The sequence below is a fragment of the Mesoplodon bidens genome, assembly GCF_964165515.1.
Source record: "Mesoplodon bidens genome assembly, chromosome: 9".
Classification (NCBI taxonomy): domain Eukaryota; kingdom Metazoa; phylum Chordata; class Mammalia; order Artiodactyla; family Ziphiidae; genus Mesoplodon; species Mesoplodon bidens.
The window spans coordinates 44828082-44855224 of NC_138166.1; the positions used below are offsets into that span (position 1 = coordinate 44828082).

Consider the following 27143-nt stretch of genomic DNA (forward strand, 5'->3'; position numbering starts at 1 on the left):
CTCTCTTGCCTCATCTCATACCACCTTTCTGTTTGCTCTCAGCAATCCAGCTGCACTAGTTTTCTGGGGCCTGTCTTATTGCCCTCTACCCCAGGGCCTTTGCACATCCTCCTCCCCCTGCTGGAGCTCTCTGTCCTTGCACAATTAACCATGCTCAGTCCTTCAGAAGAGAGCTTGAGCACCACTTCCCAGAACATACTCTTGTTCAGATTTCTTGGTAAATCATTCTTATGGAACTGCGTGGCTTTCCTTCTGATCACCTCACTCAGTTTGTAGTTATTTCCTCACTGCTATGAAAATGCCCACTGGACTGTCATCATGAGGCCTCTATTTTGCTTGCTGTTATTGGCACGTGGAAGACACTCAGTACATATTTACTAAGTGAGTGGATAGAGGGACAGAGGCAAATCCATCTTCTAGAAGACAATGTAAAAGTAAGAGTAAGATGGGGGGTGTGGCTTTATTTTACTTTTAAAGGAAAGAAAAGACTAGGAAAAAAATGCAAAGCTACTCTCAAATTATTTGGTTGTGTAGTAATATGAAGACTTTTCCCACTGAATGGAGAGGCCAGATTGTACTGAGTCCAAATAGCTTCGGCTTCATCATATGTAGTTCAAGTTGGGGCTAAGAGGTAGAGTTTCAGGTTAGGACGAGTAAGTACAGAGAAGTGCCCTGTAGTTTTGGCACACAGGACATTACTCCTTTCTCTGGTGAATTGAATTTCTGCAGCCTTGGGAAGGCAGGACCCATGCTAAAGTGGGTCAAATATATGTAATCATTTCCTAGAGCTTGGAGAATAAAAGAACAAAGCTGGGGCAACAGGAGTACAATTAAGAAATAAAAAAAGATACATTTATTTGAAGATTTTTTTTAAAGAACCTTGAAAACTACAGGAGCTCCTCAAGATGTTTCTGTAATTGAATATAATTTATTTGGGATTGAAAGGAATAATAATCAAAACATTTTTTACTTAAGTACATCTGGAAGCATATGAAATTAGACTCTTGATGGTGGCCTATGCTCGCCTGTGTCCTTGGTGTTTTGTCCTCGGGCTGCAGACTGGAAATGTGTTTTAGAGAACAGACATGGAGCACAAAATATTAAATGAACTTTGCCGTATTCAAAATGCCCAACAGTGTAACATCCTCCTTGTTTGGCAGGGAAAGGGCTCAACATTTGGCAACTCAGCAGTGCATTAAGTATTTTAATAATCATTGTTGACACACAAAGCATATGGCCTTTCAGAACTCACTGGGTCAAGTGCTGAAGTCGTCTTCTAGGTTTCTAAAATTACTTTACAAAATTCAAACAAAATTAAATTAGGGCACATTTCAATGTATGTTAATTCATGAGCTTTGTGTTATAAGCAAGGGAATTAAGTTTTCTTCTAGGATAAAAGAATATCTATAAAAGAATTAAGCTTTCTTCTAAGATAAAAGAATATCTATGTGTAACTGATTATGTTAATGTAAAGGAAAAAGCAAAATTCACATCCCCACAGAAAAGTAATTTGTATTTAATTAGAAAAATCTAGAACCTCGGCATAAGCAGGGCAGCCTTATGGCTACCTTGTATTTACTATGTACTCCTATTCATGCCTTAAGACTCACCTCAGATATCTCGCCATCTCAGAAGCCTTCATTGCCCCTTACTTACCGTTTATATCAGTTATGTATATGGCCCCAATAATGCTATGAAATAAGCAACTGTAACACTCAATGGCTTAAAACAATAAGCATTTCTTATTGCTCACAGGTCTGTGGGTTCGCACAGCAATTCTGGTCTCTGCTGGGCTCACCCGTGAGCTGTGGGGAGGGGAGAAGCTCTGCTGACCGTGGCTGGCCTCCTTCACATGTCTGGGCATCAGCTTGCCAAAGGCTGATCTGCTGGGACCACTGGGCTCTCCTCCTCGTGTCTCTTGCATGCACAAGCCTCAGCACCTCTCCAACTGGCCAGCCCAGGCACATTCTCAGGTTGACCTGGGCATGTTCTTGCGGCAGTCTCAGAGAAGGGAGGGAGAAAGTGTAAGCATGCTAGCATTTTTTTCCCCAAGCTTCCAGTTTTATCACATTTGGCGCATTGACCAAAGCAAGTCACATACCAAGCCCAGTGTCAGAGTGGGAGGAGACTACAAAGTTACAGGGCTAAGAGTGTGGATACTAGAAAGCCTGTAGCTGGGGTTTTAATGTCATTGATCAACACCCCTGCCCATGCCACCCCCAGCATTAATCATTCCCTTGTCTGTGCTACCTCTGTCTTCACTCTTAGTTCTGTTGTTTTACTTTTCCCATTGTACTATAATATAGTTGCTAACTTGCCTGTCTTTTCTAAAAGACTAAGGGGTCCTTGTGCCTCTGTGCATTCATTCTTAAGTATTTATTGACCGCCTGCTATGTGTCTCATTCCTTTACAGACCTCCCAACGCCGAGCACTGGTCCTGACACATAATAGGCGCTCACGCTCACTAAGCATGTGTTGAATGAATGCATACATGAAAGCTCACACGTGTATTTATCTCCTCCCCCTTCAGAAAGAAAGGGTAAAGACAGATGCCTCTCAGGATCCCAGTTGCGGTGTTCTTCCTGGCTAGAACAACGGGTGAACCAGTGGGGACCTGCAGTGAAACTCTCAGCTGCTTAAACTTCTTGCCCTCCACACTCTTCCACTTCTCCCTTCAGGAACTTGGGTTTTCTCTTTTGTATCATCCCTATTCCTCTCAAAGGAGGGCAGAAAATCACTGATACTTAACACATCCTAACTCTTTTTATAGTCCGCACGCCCCAGTAGCTTTCCCTAGAGTCTCTCCACTCCACAGTGAGGAATGATCGAGTTCTGGGATTTATTTAAGCTCATGGGGTGCTTTGAGAGGAGCTGGATGGCTTCATTTGCTGGTTTTCCAAGCTCTGTAGACTTAGGAATACAGAGGAATTCTTAAGAAATGCTTTACACAGCTACAGAAACAAGACCCTATTCAATATGGTATTAAATGTACTGCCTGATTATTTTCCAATTCCATAGAAGCCTACAGGAAAACTTGTGCTTCTGGGTAGAATCATAATTTTGAGTTTTTGATTTTGCAATGGTTAGTGGAAGTCGTTTGGGGCAGCAGAAGAGCGTGGCTTTGGAGTCAGGCAGGCTAATCTAGAATGCCAGCCCTGCCTGTCAGTTACTTCCCCTGATGAAGCCTCTTACCCTCAGCCCTCAGAGTGCAATAACAGAGGCTAACAGAGAATAAAGCTGACATGTGATGAGTGAATTGTATTAATTGTTCACTTGTGTCGATTGTATAATATTAATTTTGAATTATATCTTGTTGAATTGTTTTGATTGTTAAATTGTTACAAATGATAACAATTGTGTCAATTGCTACTATTACTGTATAATACCCTATAATTTTAAAAGCTGTGAATATAAATTATTAGTGGTAAAATTAATATATTTTAAATCAAATAATCTTCATGTTTATTTTTATTAAAAAATAAAACTATCACTTTTAAGACTACTTTAAAGGTTCTACTTTAAAATGGTACTCAGGTACTTTACCTTTAGAAATGGTCTGGAAAGTTTCTTGATTCAGTCACCAAATATATATTCAGCACCTGCTTTGTACCAGGTCACCAGGTGCCTATCATATAATGGTGATCAATGTAGACATTGTCCTCGAGTCCCCAGAGATACCCACCTGAGGTATCCTGTGATGAAAGAGCTACCATTAATGAGTCAGCATTATTCCCAACTCCCAGTTACCTACCTGGTAACTACAACTGCATGAATTATCTGAGATAAATTAATATGTGAATACCTTTCCCTGGTTAAAATAGGATATAGTGATGCTTCAGGTTAGAGGAAGGGGAAATTTTGATTCCACTATTTTTAATGTAGCTGTATTAAATTTTAAAACTTTCTGTATTATTATCAACTAATATGTAGAATAACATTTCTGAATCTTCCTGACCTTCCCTCCATCCCTGAATTACTGCACGGCTTAGGGATGGATGGAGGATTGCTGGTGTACATATGCAATAATAAAAAGTTGAAAGGTTGTCAGTGGGGATAGTTGTTTAGGCTGTGTCACAATTTCCTAGATTGGATCTCGGAACAGAAAAAAAGGACATTAGTGGAAAAGCTGGTGAAATCTGAATAACATCTGTTGTTTAGTTAATAGGATTGTATCAGTGTTAATTTCATATTTTTAACAAACGTATCATATTATGTAAGATGTTAGCATTAGGGGAAGGAGAGTGTAGAGTATATGGGGAAGTCAGCTTCAAAGGACCATAGGAAAACAGTAAGGCAAATATTATCCCCTTTCCACCCTGCGTGTTTCCAGACTTCTTCCCACTATGGTCAGTTTGTGAATGCCTTGAGAGGAGAGGAGTTCTACCATTCGACTGAGAAAAATACTAGGATGGTAAGTCTGCTGTAAAATCATGATATACAGTACTGTCGTTTAGGTCCTTTGGAAGTAAAGAATGGATATTGTAGCGTCTTCTCACTTGCCTGGAATTTTCAAAGGTGTTTTCTTACGTGAAAGAGATAATCCCGCTATTGGTGTTTTCTCACTGACAAATTTTAACCAAATAGTTTGAGTGGTTCAGAGATTCTCTTTTACTTTCATAGGTGCAAACACAAGTTCGCCTTGCCAAAAAAAGCTTTGACAAATTGAAGATGGATGTGTGTCAAAAAGTGGATCTTCTGGGAGCGAGCAGATGCAATCTCTTGTCTCACATGCTAGCAACATACCAGGTAACCAAGTGATGTTTGATGCAGCAGACCAAGAATGTTACAAGGTTTAGATAACAGAAAAATGGTGTTTGAGCCCAAAGTATGGTTTGGGCATAATGAAGTTCAGATTGCCTTTCTCATAATTTACTTCCCACATCTCTCTTTTTTAGCATCCTACAGTTAATCAAACCAAATGTTAGCTATTCCCTGTATATACACTGTAATTCCCCACTTCCCTGCATTTATTTAGGTGGTTCCCTCTGCCTGCGTGCTCTCCCTCTCCACTTGTGCCTTTCCAAATTCCACTCTGAGGTACCAGACAGAGTGTCCCCTCCTTCAGTAAGCCTCCGCTGAACTCCCTTAGCATTGTTGCTGTAATTCTCATGGCATGGTCACTTCCTCACCAGGTTGCCATAATTTAATGAACTTGCTTTTGTCTCCTCGTTGCCTGTCAGTTCCTTCAGAATAGCCCTCGGCATCCATCAACAGTACTACGGAGCACCAACTGAGGGTGGGAGGCAAACTCTGGGTGTTGTAGAGAATATACAGTGGATAAAACCAGACTTCCTGTCCTCAAGGAACTTAAAATTTAGAAAGGAAGTCAGAGACAGTAACGTCTGACTATATTTTCTCCACCTCAGGGGCAGAACAGGGTGTGCTAAGTGAAATGAGATCTACAAAATCCAATGGAGACTTGAAGAGGGAGAAATGGAATCAACTGAGGGAATCACAAAAGTCCATTGTTAATGAGTAGCCCTGGGTTTTGGAGGATGGATCAGATGGGACAAGTACAAAGAGAATGGAGAGGAGAATGTCCCAGGTGGTGGAGCAGCATGAGCTGTAGGGGGACAGGGAGCCATTAAGTTTGGCTGAAATACAGGGTGTAAGTAGGGGCATAGTAGGAAACAAGGCTGCAGAGATAAGTCAAAATCGTGTTTTAGAAAACCTTCAGAGGGACTTCCCTGGTGGTCCAGTGGTTAAGGCTCCGTGCTCCCAATGCAGGGGACCCAGGTTCGATCCCTGGTGAGGGAATGAGATCCCACATGCTGCAACTAAGAATTCGCATGCTGCAACTAAGACCCAGTGCAACCAAATAAATAAATAAATATTTAGAAAAAAAAAAAAACTTTGAAAGCCACAGACGGGCACACTTCTCTAGGACCCCTGATTAGATCTGGGCATTTAAAATGCTAATAGCTTCACTGTCTTTCTTTACAGACCACTCTGCTGCATTTTTGGGAGAAAACTTCTCACACTATGGCAGCCATCCATGAGAGCTTCAAAGGTTATCAGCCATATGAATTCACTACGTTAAAGGTATGAGAGCTAGAGAGGCCGTTAGAAAATCTTATAAAAAGTAAAGATTTGTTTCTATCACCAGCAATGTCTATTGAAGCAAGCATCATTATTATAACAGACTCTAAATGTCAGAGACAATTATGCCCCCTAGTAGGGTCTTTTTTACCACATCAGTATTCAATGCAATGATAAGCCACAGCCATCCAAAAACACAGGTTGAACCTTGGTACTTGTTACTGGGAGATGAATTGTGGTGAACTTGAGCCTAATGATTGGCCCTGCTCCTTTAAAATACTTGTTTGACATTGCTAAAGAGAAAGTTGTGCAAGTCTAGTACACTTTATTACTTTTTACTTATTAAATTAAAATATACTCACTTAAGAAGGCATTTTCCTTTCTTCCCTTCCTTCTAACAAATATCATTTTATTCTGTGAGTACCATCCAATATAGAATATGATTTTTTCCTAACACTACAGTCATATTTTCTAATTGAAGAAGCAACATTAAACTCAATGATTTCTCAACTCAAAAGGAATACATGCAAAATGTCAGGTTCTCAGTATTACAACTGAAGGTGGAATCATTTTGCTCTGTAATGGTTGCTGAGGGTGAATACATATCGAGATATGGAAGTGATTTGGGTTCTAAAAGGATTTTCAGAATGGTGACAGAACACAGGGTGCTTTGTTGCAAGGTCATATCTCTGAAAGGAAAAGACCAGGAAAGAACTAGTTAAACTTCACCTTGAAATTACCTTGCTTTTAATTTTTCAGGCAGTTTGTAAGTAGGTCTCATCACTTTGCTTGACAAAACATTAAGAAGATTTTTCTTTTTTCTTTTGCCTTAAAACACCTCTTTGATTTTGAGATGCTTATAATGTCACTGCATCTACAAAAGTACTAAGACAGAAACACTTTAAGACCATGGCCCTTTAATTGGAGGTCCCAAGAGGAACGCAAGACAGTCCCCTCACCTTGTTATGTACCTGACCTGACCCCAGACAGATCCCCCGGCCATCGAGTTTGTTTTTTCTGATCCCCTTGTCAGTTGGTCACTTACTCTTTCATTGGTGCTTGCTGACATGCCGCATAGTGTAAACAGTTAAACTATAAGCACTTGAGGGGACGGACCTTTTATTTCTTGTGCATCGTCCTTGGTCCAGCCAGATGTTCTGCACACAGCAAACCCGCAGCCTTCCTTATCACACTGGCTATGTTACAGCTGTTGGTAAGGACTGCGTGCCTTCTCTGTGATTTACTGCTGCTTTCGGTGCCTTAGGAAGCAGCTATCCCGACAAAGGCAGATTGATTAAAGTTATTATAACTCACACTACTCACATTTCTTACACAGGCCTGAGCAGAATCCCATGGATTAATCTTTGGTAAGGCAGCAAGTGTCAGGTTTTAGGGCATAAATGTGTGTCAGAGTTTATATTATAATAAATACAAAGGTTATCAGTCATTTGAAAGACAACTGTACATAACACAAGTTGGCCAGATGGAAGATGAGATAATGCCTATCTCAGATACAGTTTTAAAGAGGTTCAGATTTGAGTTAATTGCATATAAAGTACAGTATAAAATCATGAAACTGAAGTTGTGCCACAAGCATAGAAGAATCCTATGTGTATCCCTGGCCTTCTGTGCTGAGGAAAATATGACTCCTTAAATTTTGCTGTGATATTTTTCCTGCAGAGAGGACCAAGCTGATTATGCTAGAGGCTTTCTGGGCAGAGAATTTAGTGAAAGTTTGATGGCAGTGCTTCAGATATAATTCCAAATATTTTGGGCAGATGATTACCCATTGCCTTTTTTTTTTTTTTTTTTTTTGCGGTACGCGGGCCTCTCACTGTTGTGGCCTCTCTCATTGCGGAGCACAGGCTCCGGACGCGCAGGCTCAGCGGCCATGGCTCACGGGCCCAGCCGCTCCACGGCATGTGGGATCTTCCCGGACCGGGGCATGAACCCGTGTCCCCTGCATCGGCAGGCGGACTCTCAACCACTGCGCCACCAGGGAAGCCCCTACCCATTGCCTTTTACATCCCCCAAGCCTTCCTTAAATTATGGTTTAAGTAACAGTTTATAGTTCCATTGTAATATAAATTCGGTAGGAGTAATAATACATCTGTTAAGGTGTAATAAGATTATAATAATGTTAAGAATGTTAAGTGTCCAGAAGTCAACCAAATAAACTATGCTTTTACTATCTCTTTAGAATGCTATTCATCTAGGCTTTCAATGATGACATGTTATATTAGAATCTGAAGCTAGTAGCTAATTACTTTCTTTATATGGACTCAAACCCGTGTCATAGAACACTGTTATTACCCAGCCCATTACTGCACAGATGGAGGCACGTTGCATATCATATTGTATGCCACAAACTATGAGAATGAAAACCATGAATACCTTATGTATCACAGTCAAGCATGGACTATAACCTTACTTACCAACCCTTTTGCACTAATAATGTTTTAAAAATACAAGTCTTTTATATAAAAGATTTTGGCTTGATCAAATCATCTTTCAATACATATAGTTATACATATGTGTACACACATATGTATATATATGAATGGCACTGTATATCAATAATGAATATTTTGAAATTTAATTAAATATTTTCATGATTTACTTGTTCTTTGGATTTACCTAAGCAAATAGCCCCTTAAATGCCTTTTGGGATGCTGGCTGGAAAGAAAACATTGTCTTTGGGGAGGTGTGCCAAGCTCTGTTAATGAAAAGCAACCCATTTGCTTTCTTTGCTGCGGGGCGTAGTCTGAGTGTGTTGATAATTGTGCTATTGCAGCTGTATTTCCTGACTGTTAGTTTTATGCTTGATGAAGGATGATAATTAATGTGTTAAACACTCAGTGCATCCTGTTTGGAGGGAAGAGTCTTTTGCTGCAGAATTACAGAGATGTAATTCGTGTTCCAGAAGTTCGTTTTATTTCTAATGAGCCTTTCTCTAGAAAATATGTGTAATTCTTTCTTGTATAATATTTTTATTATAAAAGTGAATGAGTCTTCACCTCACACAACTTGAAATTTTTCCACGTGACTATTTTGACATTTTAGGAATATTTTGTTGTACTATTTTATGTGACAACAGCTATTACATTTTTATTCAGGCCTGACTATATTGATTCTACATTTATTGATATTCCTTCATCATTCTAATTTCGTGATAAATACATTTTTGTAGCATTTTAACTTTATGGAAAATTTAGCCTTGAAATTTAAAGTTAACAAAAAAATTTTTAATCTAATAATTGTAACAGCTGAGTTGAAAGTTGAAAGACTATCTTTTGAGTGGTTTCCCATAAAAGAAGCAATTCCCTAATCTCATATTTTCAAGCAATAAATATGTATTGGTTCATTACAATGCTACTAACATATATATTTTGCATGAATTATCATTAGTGTGTTAATTTTATACTGATTCCACATCATTCGGGAATGTCTTTTACATGGTAGAAATTATCAAGTCATGGGGATAGGAATGGAATGTGACTAGCCCTATCTTGAAAGCTGTTTTAGAGAAAGTAATTTAGACTAAGAGTTTAAAACAGTTTTTTTTTTTTTGGAAAAAAACTAAAAGAAATGCTTTCTATAGGAAAGCAGTACCTGTCTTAAATTACCAGCCTTCAGATGTGGTCATGTTTGCTTCATCCTTTCAGGATGTCACTTACTTACACATTTCCCCACATATCCAGAACAGGCATCAGGAAAAAAAAACATTTTTTAAGAAAAAAAAAAAAATAGCCCTCAGGAGTCAAGTGGCTTTTCATTGGAAAATCTAAAATTCTGTTTGTACCAGTAGCCTTTTCTCCCCTATCTGGCGTGCTGGCACATGCGCTGAGTTGGATGTCTTTATGGAAAAGTGAGCATTGGGCCCTTTGAAGACGTGGACACGCTCCTGGGGGCTGGTTGAAGGGAAGGCATGTCCTTCTGCACTGGTATTTGTGAAGAAATGAGGACCTATATTGAATGGCAATGGTCAGTAGCAGAGTGTAGTCCTGTGATGTGCCCCACTGCAGTGTTTTGGGGAGGAAAGCTGGTTTTTGACTCTAGTTATGGGATAAATCAAAGCATGTGGGAGCACAAGGCCTGGAGCCAGCCAGATCTGGCTCTAAGTCTAGCTCTGCCCAGCCGTGTGGTGGTGGTGGTTGTGAGTGTGGCAGCCTTGGTGGTGGCACCAGGAGCTCCATGGGCGGGGGTGAGGGTAGGGTAGGGATGGACTTATTAAACAATCCGTAGTGGGTCCAGAAGACAGCCATTGGCGGTATCGATACAGAAGGGTTTGTTGTGGTTGTCAGGTTCTGGAGCCCAGCTTCAGTTACTTTCTTATGCACCATTTTCACACTAGGTTATTAGTTTTGCACAGGCAAGGCTTTATGGCAGTGCAATAGGAGGTCTCACTAACCTTGCCCAGGGAAACCCAAGCTCCTCCCACCCTACTCCCCCAGACGCTCTGGCAGCCCTTCTGCCCTGCAGACCCTGGTCTGGGCTCAGGTCATTCCCACCAGGAATAGGAGAGGGCAGGGCCAGCCTGCACCCCAGAAAAGCAGGAGGGTGTCCTACCCCTGTAACAGGGCTAATTCTAAAAAATGCGCTTTGGCTTTGCAACTGGCTCTTGGTCTATGCCAAGATTTTAACTCTAAGGAAACCTGAATTTGAAAACCTAACTGTGCATGTTCAAAAATAACCATTGAGATGGATGTGCCAATGTTCCCTCCTCTCTCTCCTGGGGTCTAGGACTTAGCACTGTTATATGGAACATCGTTCTACAGACTCAAATGCTTTTAGCTCTCACAGTTCAAAAAACATCTTTTTCTAAATTTTGTTTTTCTCAAATTCGTATGCCTCACAGCCTTCTTCCACCCACCCCATTTCTCAGTTAATCACTTGAACATTTACCGACAAGCCACATGGCTCTGTAGTTACTTACTTTGAAAATAAAGCCATAATAGTTTTTATGAAAATTGGGTAAATATCCCTGCAATGCAATTTTAGTTGCCAGTCCCAACATGGCAATTACTCATGGTGAACATCCAGAATATCCTTTTAGACTTTCAAGTTTTTTCTCAGTGTCTTTACTTTACACAGCATTTAGCAGAATGATGTTTTTCCCCAAGCTGCTCCAAGCCAGATCATTGCCAACAGCAAATTGGGATGCATCCAGGTCACTGGGAGAGGAGCGGTAGAGAGACTGACCGTGGCTACCACTGAAATCTGAGGTATTTCAGATTGGATGGGGACAAACCCAAGTGTGGCTGGTCATCCATTCATCCTTGATGACTGACATTGGTTCTTCAGGGCAGCTGGTAGCCCAGGCCCTGTTCACAACAGTAAGATGCTTCTCTCCTCACCACCTCTTCTTATTTTCTACCTCTTCCTTGAGGGAAAAGGAAAAAATATTATCATTGTATGTGTAGTTATTTATGCCAGGCGCTCTGCTAAGGGTGAAGTGCAATAATGTCTAGAAGAATTTGTCATGGTACGTGTGACTCTAGTGTACCAAGGTTGGGTCTTATAATGAATAATACGTTAGGTTCAGCATTGACATATAGAAAGTGCATATATTTTAGTTAATCCTCAAAGTAGCCTTGGGGAAGTGGGCATATTTGTTCTTGTTTCCATGTTTCAACTGAGGAAACTGAAGCTCAGAAAGGTCTAGTAATTTGCCCAAGGCCACATGCCCAGTATGTGGTAGATCTGGAAACAGGGATGCCTATGCTTCTTTCACTCTGCCTTGTGGCACTTCTTTCAGGTGGCATTCTGGCCGTGAGGCAGGAGGGTAGAGAAAGCAGAATCGCCACCTTTAAAAAGTACAGCTATAAATTTTCAATTAAAAATAGCACTTTAAAGTATTTGCTTGAAGGTGAAAAGTATCTTTTATATGTCAGTCCTCGGATACCATGAGCCTTCCTTTAGAATTTGAAATGAAGTCCTCTCCATCTCCTTGGCACTTCATATGAAAGGGGAATTCAGTAAATATTCTTGGCCTGGCTATTCAATACAGTTTCTTAACTAGTTGTAGAATTGTAAAGACCTGGATTTAAATATTGCTTCTACTTGTTAATGGTTGAATGGCCTTAAGCAAATTACTTCACCTCCCCTGATCTCCATGTCCATGTCAGGAAATCAGAAAGACAGTGTTTATCTGGGTTTTGAGAGATGTATGAAACATGGAATGCGGTACCTAACACAAAAAAGCCCTTAAGACATCTAATTCCTTTTAGATCTTTAAAAGTCATTGATAAGAAAGCACTTTTTGAGTGCTTACTATGAGCTTGGTACTCTGCAAAGGCATTATCTCAGCTAATCCTCACAATGTCCCAAGAATGGTTTACTTGTCTCCTTTGTTCTGATGGGTAAACAGAGGCTCCTCAGGGTGAAGACCCTTTTCCATGGCACAGCACTACGTGAACTATTTCCGAAGTCCATCTCTTTCTAGTACACTATGATGCCTTCCCAGTACTAATTTTCCATCTTTTTTTTTTTTTTTGGTTGTGCCGGGTCTTAGTTGTGGCATGAGAATTCATAGTTGCGGCATGCACATAGGATCTAGTTCCCTGACCAGGAATCAAAGCCGCATCCCCTGCATTGGGAGTCGAATTCTTAACCACTGTGCCACCAGGGAAGTCCCCATCTTATTTTAAAGAATAGATTGTGTTTATTTTTCTCTAGTTTTACTGTTTAACTTTTTTGTTCTACAGTAGAATTCAGGAGTACCTTCTGGTCCTAGATTAATTTGTGTTCCTTGTACAGTGCCTTTACAAATTTATAGCTGCATGGGTGGGGAGGACATGTGAGCTAAATGTCCATAAATTATGTGGCTCATACACATCATCATGGCCTCTGCTTTTTATTCCTCATGTGCTACTAATTATACAATCACAAATATACACAAACCCAACTGAGTTCAGCAACTTTTAACCATGCCGTGCTATTTTGAGCACTTTTATTTCCTTTTATAAACAATTATTTGGCACCTTTATATACATATCGTGTAATTAATGGGAAGTAGCCTAAGAAAATTAAAAGTAATAAAGATTAGAGGAAACGTTACCCAGTTGTCAAAGTTAAACATTAAATTTAGGTCGTTAGATGAGGGCTGATTGCTGTCCTTTTGCCTGTGAAATTTGTTTTGCTGAGTAGTTTTGCTTTCATTCAGATGAATGTTGCTGTTGCTTTTATTTTCCTAATACAGGAAGTAGTAACTCCCTTTATTATATTAAGCTGTTTCCTTTCTAAGACACTTTTGCAAGCTCGGTCTGTAAGTTTCCTCTGTCACGCTGATCTTACATATTGTGTGTGTGCTTCCTGAAACCATTTAAGCATTGATGGAAACTATTAGCATGTCAGTGCAGCCTTAACAGAGAAAGGTTACTTGGTCTAAAAACATTCCCTCCTTCACAGAGAACCTTTCAGTCTTATATGATGTTGTATTGCTTCTAATTCATAGTGATTTTCACAATGAAGGGCCTAGAAGGTTTGGGGTTTAGAAACAGAATGCTTTGACGTTTTATTTCTGGACATGGATTTGAACATGGCTTCCATCAGCCAGTGATTCAAACTACTTCCATCTGATGGCTGCCTTGTCTGCACAGTCAGCCAGGCCTCTTAGATTCATTTTGCCTGAGCAGATGTTCACGTCACACAGAAGACGCTGTCACCTCTGACTTTTAAGGATGCTGTAGGGTTAAGTGTTTTCAGCTGAGTTTTGGACTTTAATCTGAAGAATTCACCTCTACCCCCCTGCCCCCAGTTGGGCCTTTATAATCAAACCTTGGAAAACCTCGTGATTCACCATGTAGAATATCCTGTATCTGACAGTCACACCCGGGAACTGATTTTGAAGGAGGAAAGCAGACATGATTTGTCCTCCATAATGTTTCAGAGTTCCTCTAAGCCTCTTTATATCTTCAATGTGTACCATCTTTTGTAAGAAACAAGTTCCATATGTGGTGTTGCAGGGTTTTTTCCCTTGCTCTGTAGAGGAACATATAGCTTAGTTTGATCTAAAACTCTCTCTTGCTTCAAGAGACGCCTTCTGAAAATGTTCTAAAATTGATTGTGGTAATGATCACACAACTGTGACTATATTGAAAACCATTGAATTGTACATTTTAAATGAGTGAATTCTGCGGTATGTGAATTATATCTCAGTAAAGATACACACACCCACACCCACACACACACACACACGAGTCCCCATAGTTCAAAATTCTAATATTTAATAAATGAGCCCATGTGCTCAGTATTAATTTTGCTTATGATTTTATAAGGCTTTTCATATTATTCCCCTAGCCTTTGAATTTCCTAGCTAAAGAGCTCTAATTTTTGCAGTTTAACCTTAGGTACATTAATTTATCAACCAACAGGTGCATACACAGCACCTCTCTTGAGTGGCAACAACAAAATTGTTTTAAGGACAATGGTAATAGTAGGAAGGAAGGAGTGATTGTCACAGGAATTATTAATAATAAAGTAGCAATTGGAACTGCAGCCATTCTGTTGGTGAAGCACAATAGTGACTTAACCGTGATGGTGGTGACAGGGGGCCAACAACTGAGTGCCTGCTAATGGCCCAACAGGGGCAGGGGTTGAAAAGAAGGAATAAGTGGTTTACATGACAAAGGGGTTGTCTGAGAACTGCTGGAGTGTGGTTCTGAGGGGAGGTCAGGCTAGAGACAGAAGGGATGATAACCATGGAGCTGTCAAGGGCATCTCAGGGGCTTAGGCGAGCACTGTGGCAGCTAGACATGGCCGGCTGAGAGCAGCTGTCCTGGCCCTGCCAGTGCTGATTGATACAAAGGAAATGCAGAGAGAAGATAACTGAGCAAACCAGGAGGCCTGAGCAAAGCGTCACAGAATCTAAAAGCAAGACTTGGAGCCAACGGAGCCTTCTCTGGAAATTCTCCTGGATTCACTTTGACCAGGGCTGGACCACTCTTTAGAGAATAAAACTGCTGGAAGTGGGGTGTGTATGAGTGTGTGGGTGAATACAGTGCCGTGACTGGCAGCTCAGTTGAAAAGAGTAAGTCCTTGACATCTGTTCAACTACTCCTTGTGGTTGCACATTTCCAAAATGCACACACACACACACACACACACACACACACGTGCCCAGCTTTTACCAGATGCCTTTGGGTGTACACACATGCACACACACACACACACATTATATATATATATATATATATATATATATATATATATATATATATATATATATATATATATGAACACCAAGACTATGGTCCATATTCCAATTGCTTCATTTGTTCCAATGCTGTCCTTCATAGCATTTCCCCCTCCAGCCAAGGATCATAGAGTCCATTTAGTTGTCATGCAGTAGAGAGACAGAAAGAGCAAAAGAGTATAAGGAAACTAATGGGGGCAAAATGTTAAGTATTGAGGAATGTGGGTAAAGGAACATTCTCCCTGTGTGACCCCTGTTGACCTCTTTATCCCAGTCTCATGAGACTTGTCCTGTTACCCACTACTCTACAGCCGAAACAAGCCAAGCTGTTCCTACCGCTAGGCCTTTGCACCTGGGGCCCGTGGTTCTCCTGAGCTGCATGTGGATGGCTCCTTCCTGCCATTTAGCTCTTAGTTGAAATATCACTTCTAAGAGAGGACATTCCTGCTACCTGCTACCTATGACCCAATCACTTTCTATCCCCCTATATCAGTTCTCTGCCTGGATCCATCACTAGCTGATAATTTTGTCTGTCTTGTGCACCATGTATCCCCAGCACCCAACACAGCCCCTGGCCTTCGTATGTGCTCAAACACTATTCACTGACTGAGTGTACTAATCTAAATGTCCAGAAATAGAGAATCATTAAAAACGATGGCAATGCCTTATGGATGTGGTTTAAGCAAGAAAATGCTTCAGAATCCTAATCAGGGGACATATATTCAAAGAGAACATTTAGCCCTACCTTAGAATATTGGCAATATAAATTAAACATTTATATTTTTTAAATTCAATATTAAATGTTTAAGATATATAAAATCTTTTTTATACTCTGCACTCAAATTGTTTTGATTATGAAATACCTACATAAATTAAATTGGTTAAGAGGGCATCTATGCTCTATAAAAATATCGACTATACAAACAAGGATTCCAATTGTATAAGTCATATGAGTAAGAAAAAAAACAGAAAGGAAATATTATAAAAATAGTAACTATTTTAGGGAAATGGAATTATGAGTAATTTTTCCTTTTGTACTTCCCAAACATTCTACATGTGGTTTTATTACTTTTCTAATTTAAAAAATATTTTTAAAAGACAAAACATAATACTGGATATGTATAATGAAATACTAATAAAACTGTAAGTGCAGTTTGGAGATGGAAGGACGTTCTTGAATTTGGCATGCTCAGTGAATGACACTTTATGGAAAATGGTAGTAACTGGTCTGGACTTTGCAGAGACTGATAGGACTTTGAGGATAGACAGATAGGTAGAGAGAGCTTTTTAGGTTAAAGCAGCAGAATGAGCAAAGATAGGAAGGGAGCAACTAGCACACAGGAGACCATGAGGAGAGAAGCCTAATTGAACGGAAGGATATGTGAGGTTAGTGGGAATGCACTCTGGAAGAGTAGGATAGGGTCACATTTTAGAAGATCTTTTAAATTGGTCAGAGAAGTTTAGACTAGAAATGGAAGGAAATAAGAAACTACAATGGGTTCTTGAGAAAAAGGGTAACGTGATGGCCTGGGTGTTATAGGAAAATTATTCTAGCAGGAGGAGTGACACCAGTGTCCATCTGGTGTCCATGGCAGACACCAAAACCAATCACAGCTCCACTCCGCCAAGACTCAGCCTTCAGACCATCTTCACCCAGCCCTCTGGTCAGCCATCAGTAATCAGTCCGAGTTGGCATATGAAAAGTTATTGCCTCCTCTGTGTGTGTGTCATACTAGAAAAGTGAAGAATGGGAAGGAGGGAGACAAGAACAGAGAGGTGAAGACCCAAAGGATGAGGACTTGGATTTTAATAGTTCTGAGAATATAAGCAGGATAAGTATCTTGAGATACTTCTTTTTTGTTTGTATTATAATTAGGCCAGAAATAGAGATCTTTTTGTATAACTCATTATTCAGCTGTTACAGGCATGTTTTGCTTCTTCAGGCTTTGTCACTGGTGTACAGTTCCTTGGCACTTGCTTTTTAAAAAAAAAAAAAAAACCGTTCCTTAAATATTTAATAAACTTTAAGAACAGTCGCTCAAAGAAATTATGTGTCAAAAAAAGACTCTCACCCGTTTTTAACCTACAAAGATTTGGATGCACCTGCTCTGTCCACTCGTGGGAGTTAACTTGTCAGAATATGTTAAGCCACTATTTTGGGTTGGAAAAAAAAAGGGTTTGTTTCCTCTTGTTTTTAAAAATAAGCTGTTTTATATTGCAAAATAGCAAACAAAATTAAAAATAAAATTGTCTCATCTTTGGGGGAGAGAAAGCTTCTACTCTGTCAGTGTGTGGGCTGCAAGCAGAACAGAATGTTTATCTTAGCTGCATGTTAAAGATGGAACATAAAGTTAGCAATAGCCAAAATGCCTTCTTTTGAATAGCTTATCACAAAAGGGAAAAACATAAATCTAGTGGCAAAACAACTCTCCTTTATAAGCTAGTATTTCTTGGATAGGCCTGAGAACATCTAAAATTTCATTTCTGTCAACTTGTTTGGTTCAGGATTACCTCCCCAAACCTCTAATTCAGGGTTTGATTACTGGGACCAGTGGCAGTTGAGATTTTAATTGATCTTTCATTTTCTTTTGTTTTCTTTCCTATTATCCTGATCAAGAGCTTACAAGACCCTATGAAAAAGCTGGTTGAGAAAGAAGAAAGGAAGAGGATTGCCCAGCAGGAAAGTGCAGAGGCCTCAGTGGAGGAACCAAGTCAGTAAGTCACAGCCCCTTCTCTTGGCAAACCTTTCTTCCCACAGGTAAGGCCACCGCCATCCTCGCTGACCGAGTCTGCCGGGGTTTCTGACACGGGGTGATTGCTTTACTTCTTCACTTCTCTGAGTAGATGTACTAAAATTTAGGCCAAACTCCTTCCCTCACATATTCCTGCTAGGCCAGGACTCACTTATCCCAAGAAGAGACCCCTTTCTGGGGTCTTAGGAAGGGCAACTTGTGAGGAGTTGACTGGGGCAAGAGAGGGCAAAGGTCCCCAGTGCTCCCTGGCCTCAGCCCCAGCTTCCTGCTCTCTGGGAGTTCTGCACCCCATCTATTCCTTTTGTCACCATTAGTTACAAGATGCTGTCCTAGATAGGAAATCCCCAGCTTTTCTCTCATAGAAGGAAATAACTTATTAGCTTACCTCACAACACATGTAGTACTCGGGTGTTATGATACACAAGCGTTGGGTCTTGACATTTTGTTTCTACATGCAGACTTTCTGTTTCCTCCTCTGTGAAGCGGAGAGCAGCTCTGAGCGCAGGAAGTGACTCTCCATCATCATTTCTTGCCTCTTTACAGAGAAGGCTCCTCCAGTCATTTTTAAACACTGAGATGAACTTTTCAACATCTATGCTGCATGATTCCTCATCTCATACAGCAAGGAGGAGGTTTACATGTGAACTTATGTCTTTTTCTGTTGAGATGTCATAGCCCGTGGGAATGGGGTTAATCTTGAGCTGGCTAACCTAGTAGATTACCTTACCTCCATTTGCTCTTCCTCTTCCACACAAAAAAGTTTAGATGATGATCTTGTGCTACAACAGGTTTACATTTTTACTGTTTCTAAATCAGGTTTTAAATATATCTTTTTTGTCTGACGGAGGTATTTACCACCAAGAGTAGCCTTCTTTAATTTTATTTTTTTATTTTATTATTATTATTTTTTTTTTTTTGCGGTACACGGGCCTCTCACTTTTATGACCTCTCCTGTTGCGGAGCACAGGCTCCGGATGTGCAGGCTCAGCGGCCATGGCTCACGGGCCTAGCCACTCCGCGGCATGTGGGATCTTCCCGGACCGGGGCACGAACCCGCGTCCCCTGCATCGGCAGGCGGACTCTCAACCACTGAGCCACCAGGGAAGCCCACCTTCTTTAATTTTAAAGCAAATACTAGAAAATTTCTTTAGTGCAGAACAGAGACAATTTTTCACTGTAGGAACAGCTATAGAATGTGCTCTGAATCTAGTACAAGTGACTATTTTAGGGGGAAGCAATTTAACCTATTCCTGGTAGCAATGGTGAGCACGTACTGTGTATGAAACACAATGCCAGGTGCTTTATTCATGTTATCTCAACTCATTCTCATGATGACCCTCCATGTGATTAATGTAGGCATTTCCCTGTTGTGTTAATGATGGAAGTGAGGCTCAGAGAGGTTAAGGGACTGCCTGTGGCCCCTAGTATAGTAAGAGGCAGGGCCTGGAGTGAGTTCTGGTGCCTTCTTTTCGCCCATATATGTTACTGCAATCAAAATAAAGCATTAACTTTTTAGAGAGGAACCACCGAAGATTAGTTCTGGGTGGTTAGTTTTAATTAATTTCATATTTCTTCATTATTTTTAGTACTTCCTTTTTTAAAGCTCAAAAAGTATAACCTAGTAACTAGTTTAAATGACAATGAAATTTAATAAGAATTTTGTTCATAAATGGCAGATAAAGTGAACTACTTTGCTAGGAGGGGGATTCAGAGGCACCAGCTGAATCTCAGGGTGGTGATGTATCTGCGCCATGATCTTACCCATGAATAGTGAGAGTCCAGTAGGCGACAGTCTTGTGGATTTGAGAATGATCCTGCTTTCAGCCTTATGTAATTTAGCTAACCTGCTGAGGTATCCTCTCCTGTAACACCAGGAATCAGAATAAACACCTGCTTGTCTATCAGTTTTTTAACTATGTTTTTAAAGTGATAACTGTAAGTATGTATCTTTGTTATACATAACTGCCCACCTAGATATTTACAGAATATGTGCCTTGGCATGAAACTAAATTCAGATGTTAAGATACTACTAACCAGTTTTAGTACAGGGACAGAAGAAAGCCAGCAAATTTATTTCTTCTTCCAAAAATATATAGCATGTAAATGACTGTATGTTCATATTGTGTGTGTGTGTATGTACAGTAATAGATATTGTACAGAAAATCTGGCTCTATCATAAGTATAACATTTTCAGAACAACATTACTAAACTTTGTTTTTTAATTTTAAGGTTAATTTCATTAGAGGATGAAAACCAGCACAAGGAATCCTCTAGTTTTAAGAGTAAGTTTCGATTTTTATTTAGAACTGCTTCTGAAATACTGCTGCACAACAGCCAGCTCATTTTCTTTTTTGGTAAACTTCTTCTAGACCTTTTGAGAAAATTCTATATTAATTTGCTTCCTATCATTTAAGGTTTTTTTTCTTTTTTTTTATTAGTTTCTGCTTTATAACAAAGTGAATCAGTCATACATATACATCTGTTCCCACATCCCTTCCCTCTTATAACAAAGTGAATCAGTCATACATATACATCTGTTTCCACATCCCTTCCCTCATGCACCTCCCTCCCTCCCACCCTCCCCATCATTTAAGTTTTAAATTTTCAAATATCAGTGCTGTTGACCCTGTAGCGTTATTGAGAGAGGTTATATATTTTGAACTAGAAAACAGCATCATTAGTCATTTCAGCAGCAGCCTGTCAGGGGAGCATCACAATTGATACTATTTCTTTTACAACAGGTGATAACATTTCTGCTATTACCTTTATGAGTTGTAACTGCCATTTGGGCTGTAGAGATGGTTGTAAAGAGATTACATGATGACATCAGGGGAATTCGATTTTGGCTGTGTCATGGGGTGTGTATTGGTCATGGTTGGGAACAGATGGGAGAGCTCAGACACTGCTCTTCCAAGTGGTTCCTGGGCCTGCTCAGTACTGAGTGACAGCAGATCCCTCTGGCGTACTGACCCTCGTGTGGTCGGAAGAGGAATCAGAGCACTGGTGGACCAGACAGTGTGCTGTGAAGGGCTTGTCAGCTATTCCTGCCTTCTGCTATTACAGCCCATTCGTTCACTGGTGGTTCTCGCATGAGGAGCACGGGGTAGGGTAAAGTGTGACAGAACTCAGGATGGAAAGCTGAGCCTTTCACTGGGACTCAAATTCTTGGAGATGCAGGGGAAAGTTTTATAGGTGATAGGAAGAGAACTCAAACTACCCCAACCGCCTGTTCAGCCTGGCCCTCTCGGAATGTATCTGCCTCTGCCCTTTGCTGGGGCAGCCTTTCCAGGAGACAGGAGGTGGCAGATTACACCCTGGAACTCCCCCTTTCTTCCATCTCTTCCCTTCACACTCTGTCTTCCTTCCATCTTCCTTCCTACTTTTCCAACCACATCACCTACTTTATTCTTCTCCCATTTACTGCTTCCTTTGCTTTTCCCCCATCTGTCTTTCAACAGGAAAAAAAAAAAAAAAAACTGTCACCTTTTGCCTCTACAGCTTGGCTTCCTGTCATCCCTTCATGCTTGTATGCCTTCACTTACTCATGTACTTGTTCATTTGTTCAGCAGATGTTAATTGAGAGCCACCTCTGTGGCAGACACAGCACAGGGCTCTGGGCCCGTGGTGGTAGACCCTTCCAGGATGGGACTTACAGACAAAAGGGGAAGCAGGTGGTAACCTAACAATTACACAAGTAACTGGGCAGCTCCAACTTAGGTGAGGGCTGCAAGGGCGATGGGCCTGTGTGTTAGGGTGACTTCATCTGTTTGAGGGCATCGGGGAACTGGCTAAGTCAAGACTACTGCAAGACCTATCAAAGCAAAGGAAACAGCCTGGGCAAAGACTATGAGCCAGGGAATACCAGGGGAAGGTCAGAGGAACAATGTCCTAGAGGTTGACAGAGGGAGTAAGTGGTAGAAGAAGCCAGAGAGGCAGGCTGGCCATGTAAGAGTCTCTGACTGTATTGATCCACACCCTCCAGCCTCAGGATCATGCAGGACCGACAGCACGAATCCTGTGGGAATCTAAGTAATTGAATAGAAAAATTTTAGTTTTGTGGGAAAAATGTAAACTCCAGTTGATTCTATTTCTATTCAAATTATCAATATAGATCATATATTTATACAACATGCGACAGTACAGGGGGATCAAATTTTCTCTTTGTGCTGTATGTTCACTTGCTTGTGGTAGCTGCATAATATTTTGAGATCGTAAATGTTGATTTCCTTATTTTATATATACACAGAATGGAATCCATTATAATGAAGTGCCATCTGTCTTTTATTCTGGGACCTGTAGAAAGTCTAATGTACCTATGAGCAAACCAAGTTTTAAGGCTGTTATATTGTGCGTACACACGCACACGCACACGCACACGCACACACACACACACTTCATCAGGCAGAAGGTACAAAGAGTTCCCATATATGCCCTGCCCCCGCACATGCATAGCCACCCCCACTAGCAACATCCCCCGCCAGGGTAAACAATCAATGAACCAACACTGACATATCATTATCACTCAAATTCCATAGTTTCCATTAGATGTTGTACAGTCTGTAGGTTTTCACAAATGTTTAATGCCATGTATCCACCACATGCAGAGTAGTTTCACTGTCCTAAAAATCCCCCGTTGCTTCACCTATTCAACTTTCCCTCCCCCAAACTCCTAGCAACCACTGATCTTTTTATTGTCTCCATAGTTTTGCTTTTTCCAGAATGTCATATAGCTGGAATCACGCTGAATGTAGCCTTTACAGGTTGGCTTCTTTCACCTGTAATCTGCCCTTTTATTTTAGCCAGGCCCACGTGGCTGAGGTTCCTTAGCGCACCGTCACCCGATCTTCCAGTACTTAAGTCACACATTTGTCCGTAGAAGGAGAATTGTTGATCAGTGTCATATAGTTTTCTACCAAACAAAACAAGGATTCAGGGCTGTTAACTCAGCATTCCTTGAGAGCCAGCAGCTTGAGTAAATTATCATCTGAGGACCCCTGCTTCTGCGTGAGTGAGTTTGTGGATACCATTTCTTCCTGAAGCCATGTATTTACCTTAGCGTTAGTATATGAACACACACACCTTTCTGAATTGGTGATAACCAAATGCATGTATTATATTTACAGCTGAAGATGAAAAAAGTGTTTTATCTGCCTTAGGCAAAAGCTCTATACATAATGCATGCTCAGGTAATCTAGATTAAGGAAAACAACTCAATTTTAGTAATTTGACTCAAACTCCTTACAAAATGAAAATGACTCAATTTTCTTTTCTTTCTTCTCCTCTAATGAACCTATAGATGAACTATTAGACATGAAACTCGAGGAAGGTGGTAAGATTTATGTATTTCTTTGGGGTTATAATTTGTTTAATATTTTAAATACTGTTGTTTCATGCAGGAAAGTATAATTTTTATCTTTTGAATAGCTTGGCATTCCCAAGCAGTTGTTTTTAGGTGACTGTCATTTGTCTTTATAAGTGATTTCAAATATGCTCAAGCACAAATAGTATGTGTAGATCTGTCATCTTTAGTGTAATTACATAATGTTCAAACTACTAAAACTAAAAGCTATTATGTCAGAGGTTGAATGCTGGAGTAGAAAAATACCATGGCTTTCAGAATCAGACAGACCTGAATTTAAATATTGTTCTCCTATAAATGATCTCTATGGCCTTAAGTAACTTGCTTCATACTTAAGCTCTTTTAGCCTCAGTTGTTCTCATTTGTAAATTGGAGCCAGTAGCAACAGTCTTGCTGGGTTATTGCCAAGATTGGAGATCAAGTATGCAAAGGGTCTTTCATCGTCTCTGACACAGGGACACTCTCCAAACGGTAAGCAGAGATGGTAGGACTAGAAATGTTGCCCTGCTGGGACTTCCCTGACAGTCCAGTGGTTAAGACTCTGCGCTTCCACTACAGGGGTCGTGGGTTTGATCCCTGGTTGGGGAACTAAGATCCCACGTGCCGTGCATAGTGTGGCCAAAAATAGGTAAATTTTAAAAAATAAATAAATAGATTATAAATTATTAATTTAGGCAATCTTCAAAAACAGAAAAATCTAATTAAAAAAAAAAGAAAGAAAGAAATTTTGCCCTGCTGATGTACTGTGCTTATCTTCATTGAACCTTAGTTAAATGCACAGGGAAAGCTTGCCTGGCCAGGTCCCACACCCAAGTTCACCAGACCTAAAATCATTTACTAAATAACCCCCCACAAGAGATTCCAGAACTATGGATTTGGATGAGACATGCCTAGTCTTAAGCGATCCCAAGAAATTGAGTGTGTTCAGCTTGGTCATAGCCTTTGCTTTCCATCCTACCCCTGAGATTCTCAGCTAAATTCTAGAGCATCCCTTGCCCTGGGTGGCTGGCATACCGTCTGCCCTGGTCTTACAGGTTTCTTACAGGACTAGAAGTGGGCCAAGATCATCCTGCTGGCCCCAGTTACCTAGGGCTGATGATTTTCTCTACTCACTCTTTGCTTGATTTGGATTTAATTCCCAGAGTGTGAGAGGAGAAAGTCTGGAAAACAGAGGACATTGGTTAAAGTTTTTTCAAAATTGGAAAGGCATCACAACTCTAGCACTAAGTTTCCAAGGCTTTAAAAAAAAAAAAAAAAAAAAAAGTTTCCAAGGCTAAGGCATATAAACTTGAGGGCAGAAACCCACTTTCCTTATTAATTTTTCATTCTAGGCAACACACTGTGCAGTATTTCATGAATGTTCATGCGTATTTATCAGAATGTCTACTTATTTGTAAATACTGAAATCACACCAGGTTATGAAAGTAAAAAAGCAAATAATTAATGCAGATTGCCATTACATGGCCTATATTTTCATAAAAATGTTTCTCCCTTGGCTTAAGGATAGAATATTTTGGTGAAATAAAAGTGCTTTTAAACAAATTATTTTTTGGAGGGGGAAATATTTCAGTCTTACAAAGGTGAGAGAAGGATAATAATGTAACAAGTAATAGGTACCCACCACCTAGTTTTAGCAAGTCTTAACCTTTAACAAATTATTTATAATTATACATAAGCTTCAATTTATTTTGATAGGAATATGATTTATCCTATTCCCAACCTCTTGTTTATATAGTTTGCTCTTTGCTTTTATTATCTCCTATTTAATTTCATTATTTTAATAAACATAATTTTTGAATTAGGTGGTATATTCACATTGGTGCAAAAATCAAAATGATATAAATGTATACAGTAAAAAAAACAAGAGCAAACCTTTCACTCCCATTGCTGCTGCCCACTCTCCTCTCTATTCCATCCCTTAGTGCATCCCTGTAGTGTTTCTTTACACAGACACAAGCACACTTGAGTCTATAGTCTCGTGTTTCCCTGCTTCTTCAAAAAAAGTTTCTTGGTTTTGGATTTGGACTTTTTTAAACTTGGTTATAGTGGTACAACACTAACCCAGTAGCCATGCCTTTCTTCACAGAATTAAGTCAGAAATGCTAACTGCCCAAGATACAGTCCTACTTTCATGAGCTTCTTCTAATGCATATGCCAAGACATGTTGGAATAAGATTGATATCTTTCTACTTATTTAAAACAACTTCCACACCTCATTGGTTTATAGTTACAATCTTTGTTTCGTAGAATTGCGGCTCATATACTTTTTTTTTTTTTTGAGCACTCAGTTTAATTCTGAAAATGAAGAGATGAATGTGCTCTTCCTCAAAATGTGTACTCGTTCTCAGGCAGAAAAATTGATTTACAAATTTTCTTGGTTAAATGCAGTGTCACATAATTTCTCCTTTCCCTTTATCTCTGCCAACCCACAAAGCCCCCCTTGAGTCACCAGCCGTGCTTTCCCTCTATCTGCCTCTTCTGTATCCGCAGCCCCAGGGGTAGCATCAGCTTAAAAATTAACATGGCCACAAGTATAAAAATATTCTCTCAGTGTACAGAGAACTTGCGGTGATGGAAGAAAAGAATACTCTTAATTAGTTGACTTCCAAATGTGTGCCCTTCGGAAAACTGCCAGAAGGCCCAAATCCTGAATTAAAATACTGATTATAATATGTAAGACATTAAATAATCAAGAAATAAAAAGAGCCTAATCCAGGGATGGCTGACTTTATAGGACTGGGGGAGCTGTAAGCTCTAGCACCCTGCTGCTTGGAGGCTGGTTCACTCCCAGTGGTGATTCTGTTGGACAAGTCATGGCTAAGCCCTGGTACAGTGTTATCAGAGAGTAGACCGCTTCTGTCTACGGCAAGGACACAATTCTTCAGGAGCCGAATCACTCCGACTCAGTGTCCTAATGAAATGTGTTTTCTCCTACTGAATAGATAATGTAATGGAAAACCAATATTTGGCCAGTTTATACAAACATTTTAAATGAAAAAGAAACTGAGTGACATTTTGAGATACTTGAAAGTGGCTCTGAAATCACCTTGTGACCACATGTGACAGTCCTTAGTCTCAGTTCACGAGTTATAACATGTAAAGTCTTGTATTCCTCAAAGTTGGGCCAAGAAAAATAACTCTCAGATAACTGAACAGAAAGTGGTGGGATAAAGCAGAAGAGAGTTACATGAATTCAGGTCACCTAAATCTCCTAACTCGGCCTTATCCAAAATATCCCTCTCTAGGACTAACTGGACCATTTTTAAAATGGTTTAATTGTTCATATTACAATGAAAATGTTTGTCTTTGGCTGCTTCCTTAGTTTCTATCTCCAGACTTGTGATTCTAAATTCTGGCCAATTAGCAAATGACTGAGACAGACACTCACTCACTAGCTCCCATATGTCTGGGTGAGAAGCTTTAGCCTGTAGCAGTAATATGCATTTCTGTCCCTGCACCCAGGTCCCGCCCAGTCATTCAGAGCTGTCTCCTGTACTTACCTATATATATATATATATATATATATATATATATATAGCTAACTAGGGATCCCATTGCTTCCTCACAGCCATGTGTCAAACACTAAGCTCATTATCTTTTCTCATAAACTTTCCCTTCTCCCTGTCTCCCTCAGTCTCCTAGGGAGAAAACTGCTGGCTTGGTTCCTTTCATGAGATAATGGTGTACTTTAAAACCAAATACTGTTCTTATTTGATCACCTTATAGTCTGTAGTGTTTTACGTAGCTTTACCCCTGCTCCAGGTATCAAGTTGTCCAGTAATATTGCTTGCTTGTT

The 27143-nt window shown here is 40.1% G+C and overlaps 1 protein-coding gene across 8 annotated transcripts in view; it reads left to right on the forward strand.

The window, feature by feature from the left end:
- Positions 1-27143, forward strand: part of ICA1 (islet cell autoantigen 1) — a 148746-nt gene that overhangs the window by 102558 nt on the left and 19045 nt on the right. For 7 of the 8 annotated variants that reach the window (XM_081244754.1, XM_081244752.1, XM_081244751.1 and 4 more), the window contains 5 exons: positions 4621-4746; positions 5944-6042; positions 17853-17950; positions 20218-20270; positions 23285-23317. In XM_081244754.1, the coding sequence (XP_081100880.1) occupies positions 4621-4746; positions 5944-6042; positions 17853-17950; positions 20218-20270; positions 23285-23317 (409 nt within the window). The remainder of the gene's footprint in view (positions 1-4620; positions 4747-5943; positions 6043-17852; positions 17951-20217; positions 20271-23284; positions 23318-27143) is intronic. The other variant, XM_081244756.1, reaches the window with a different exon arrangement.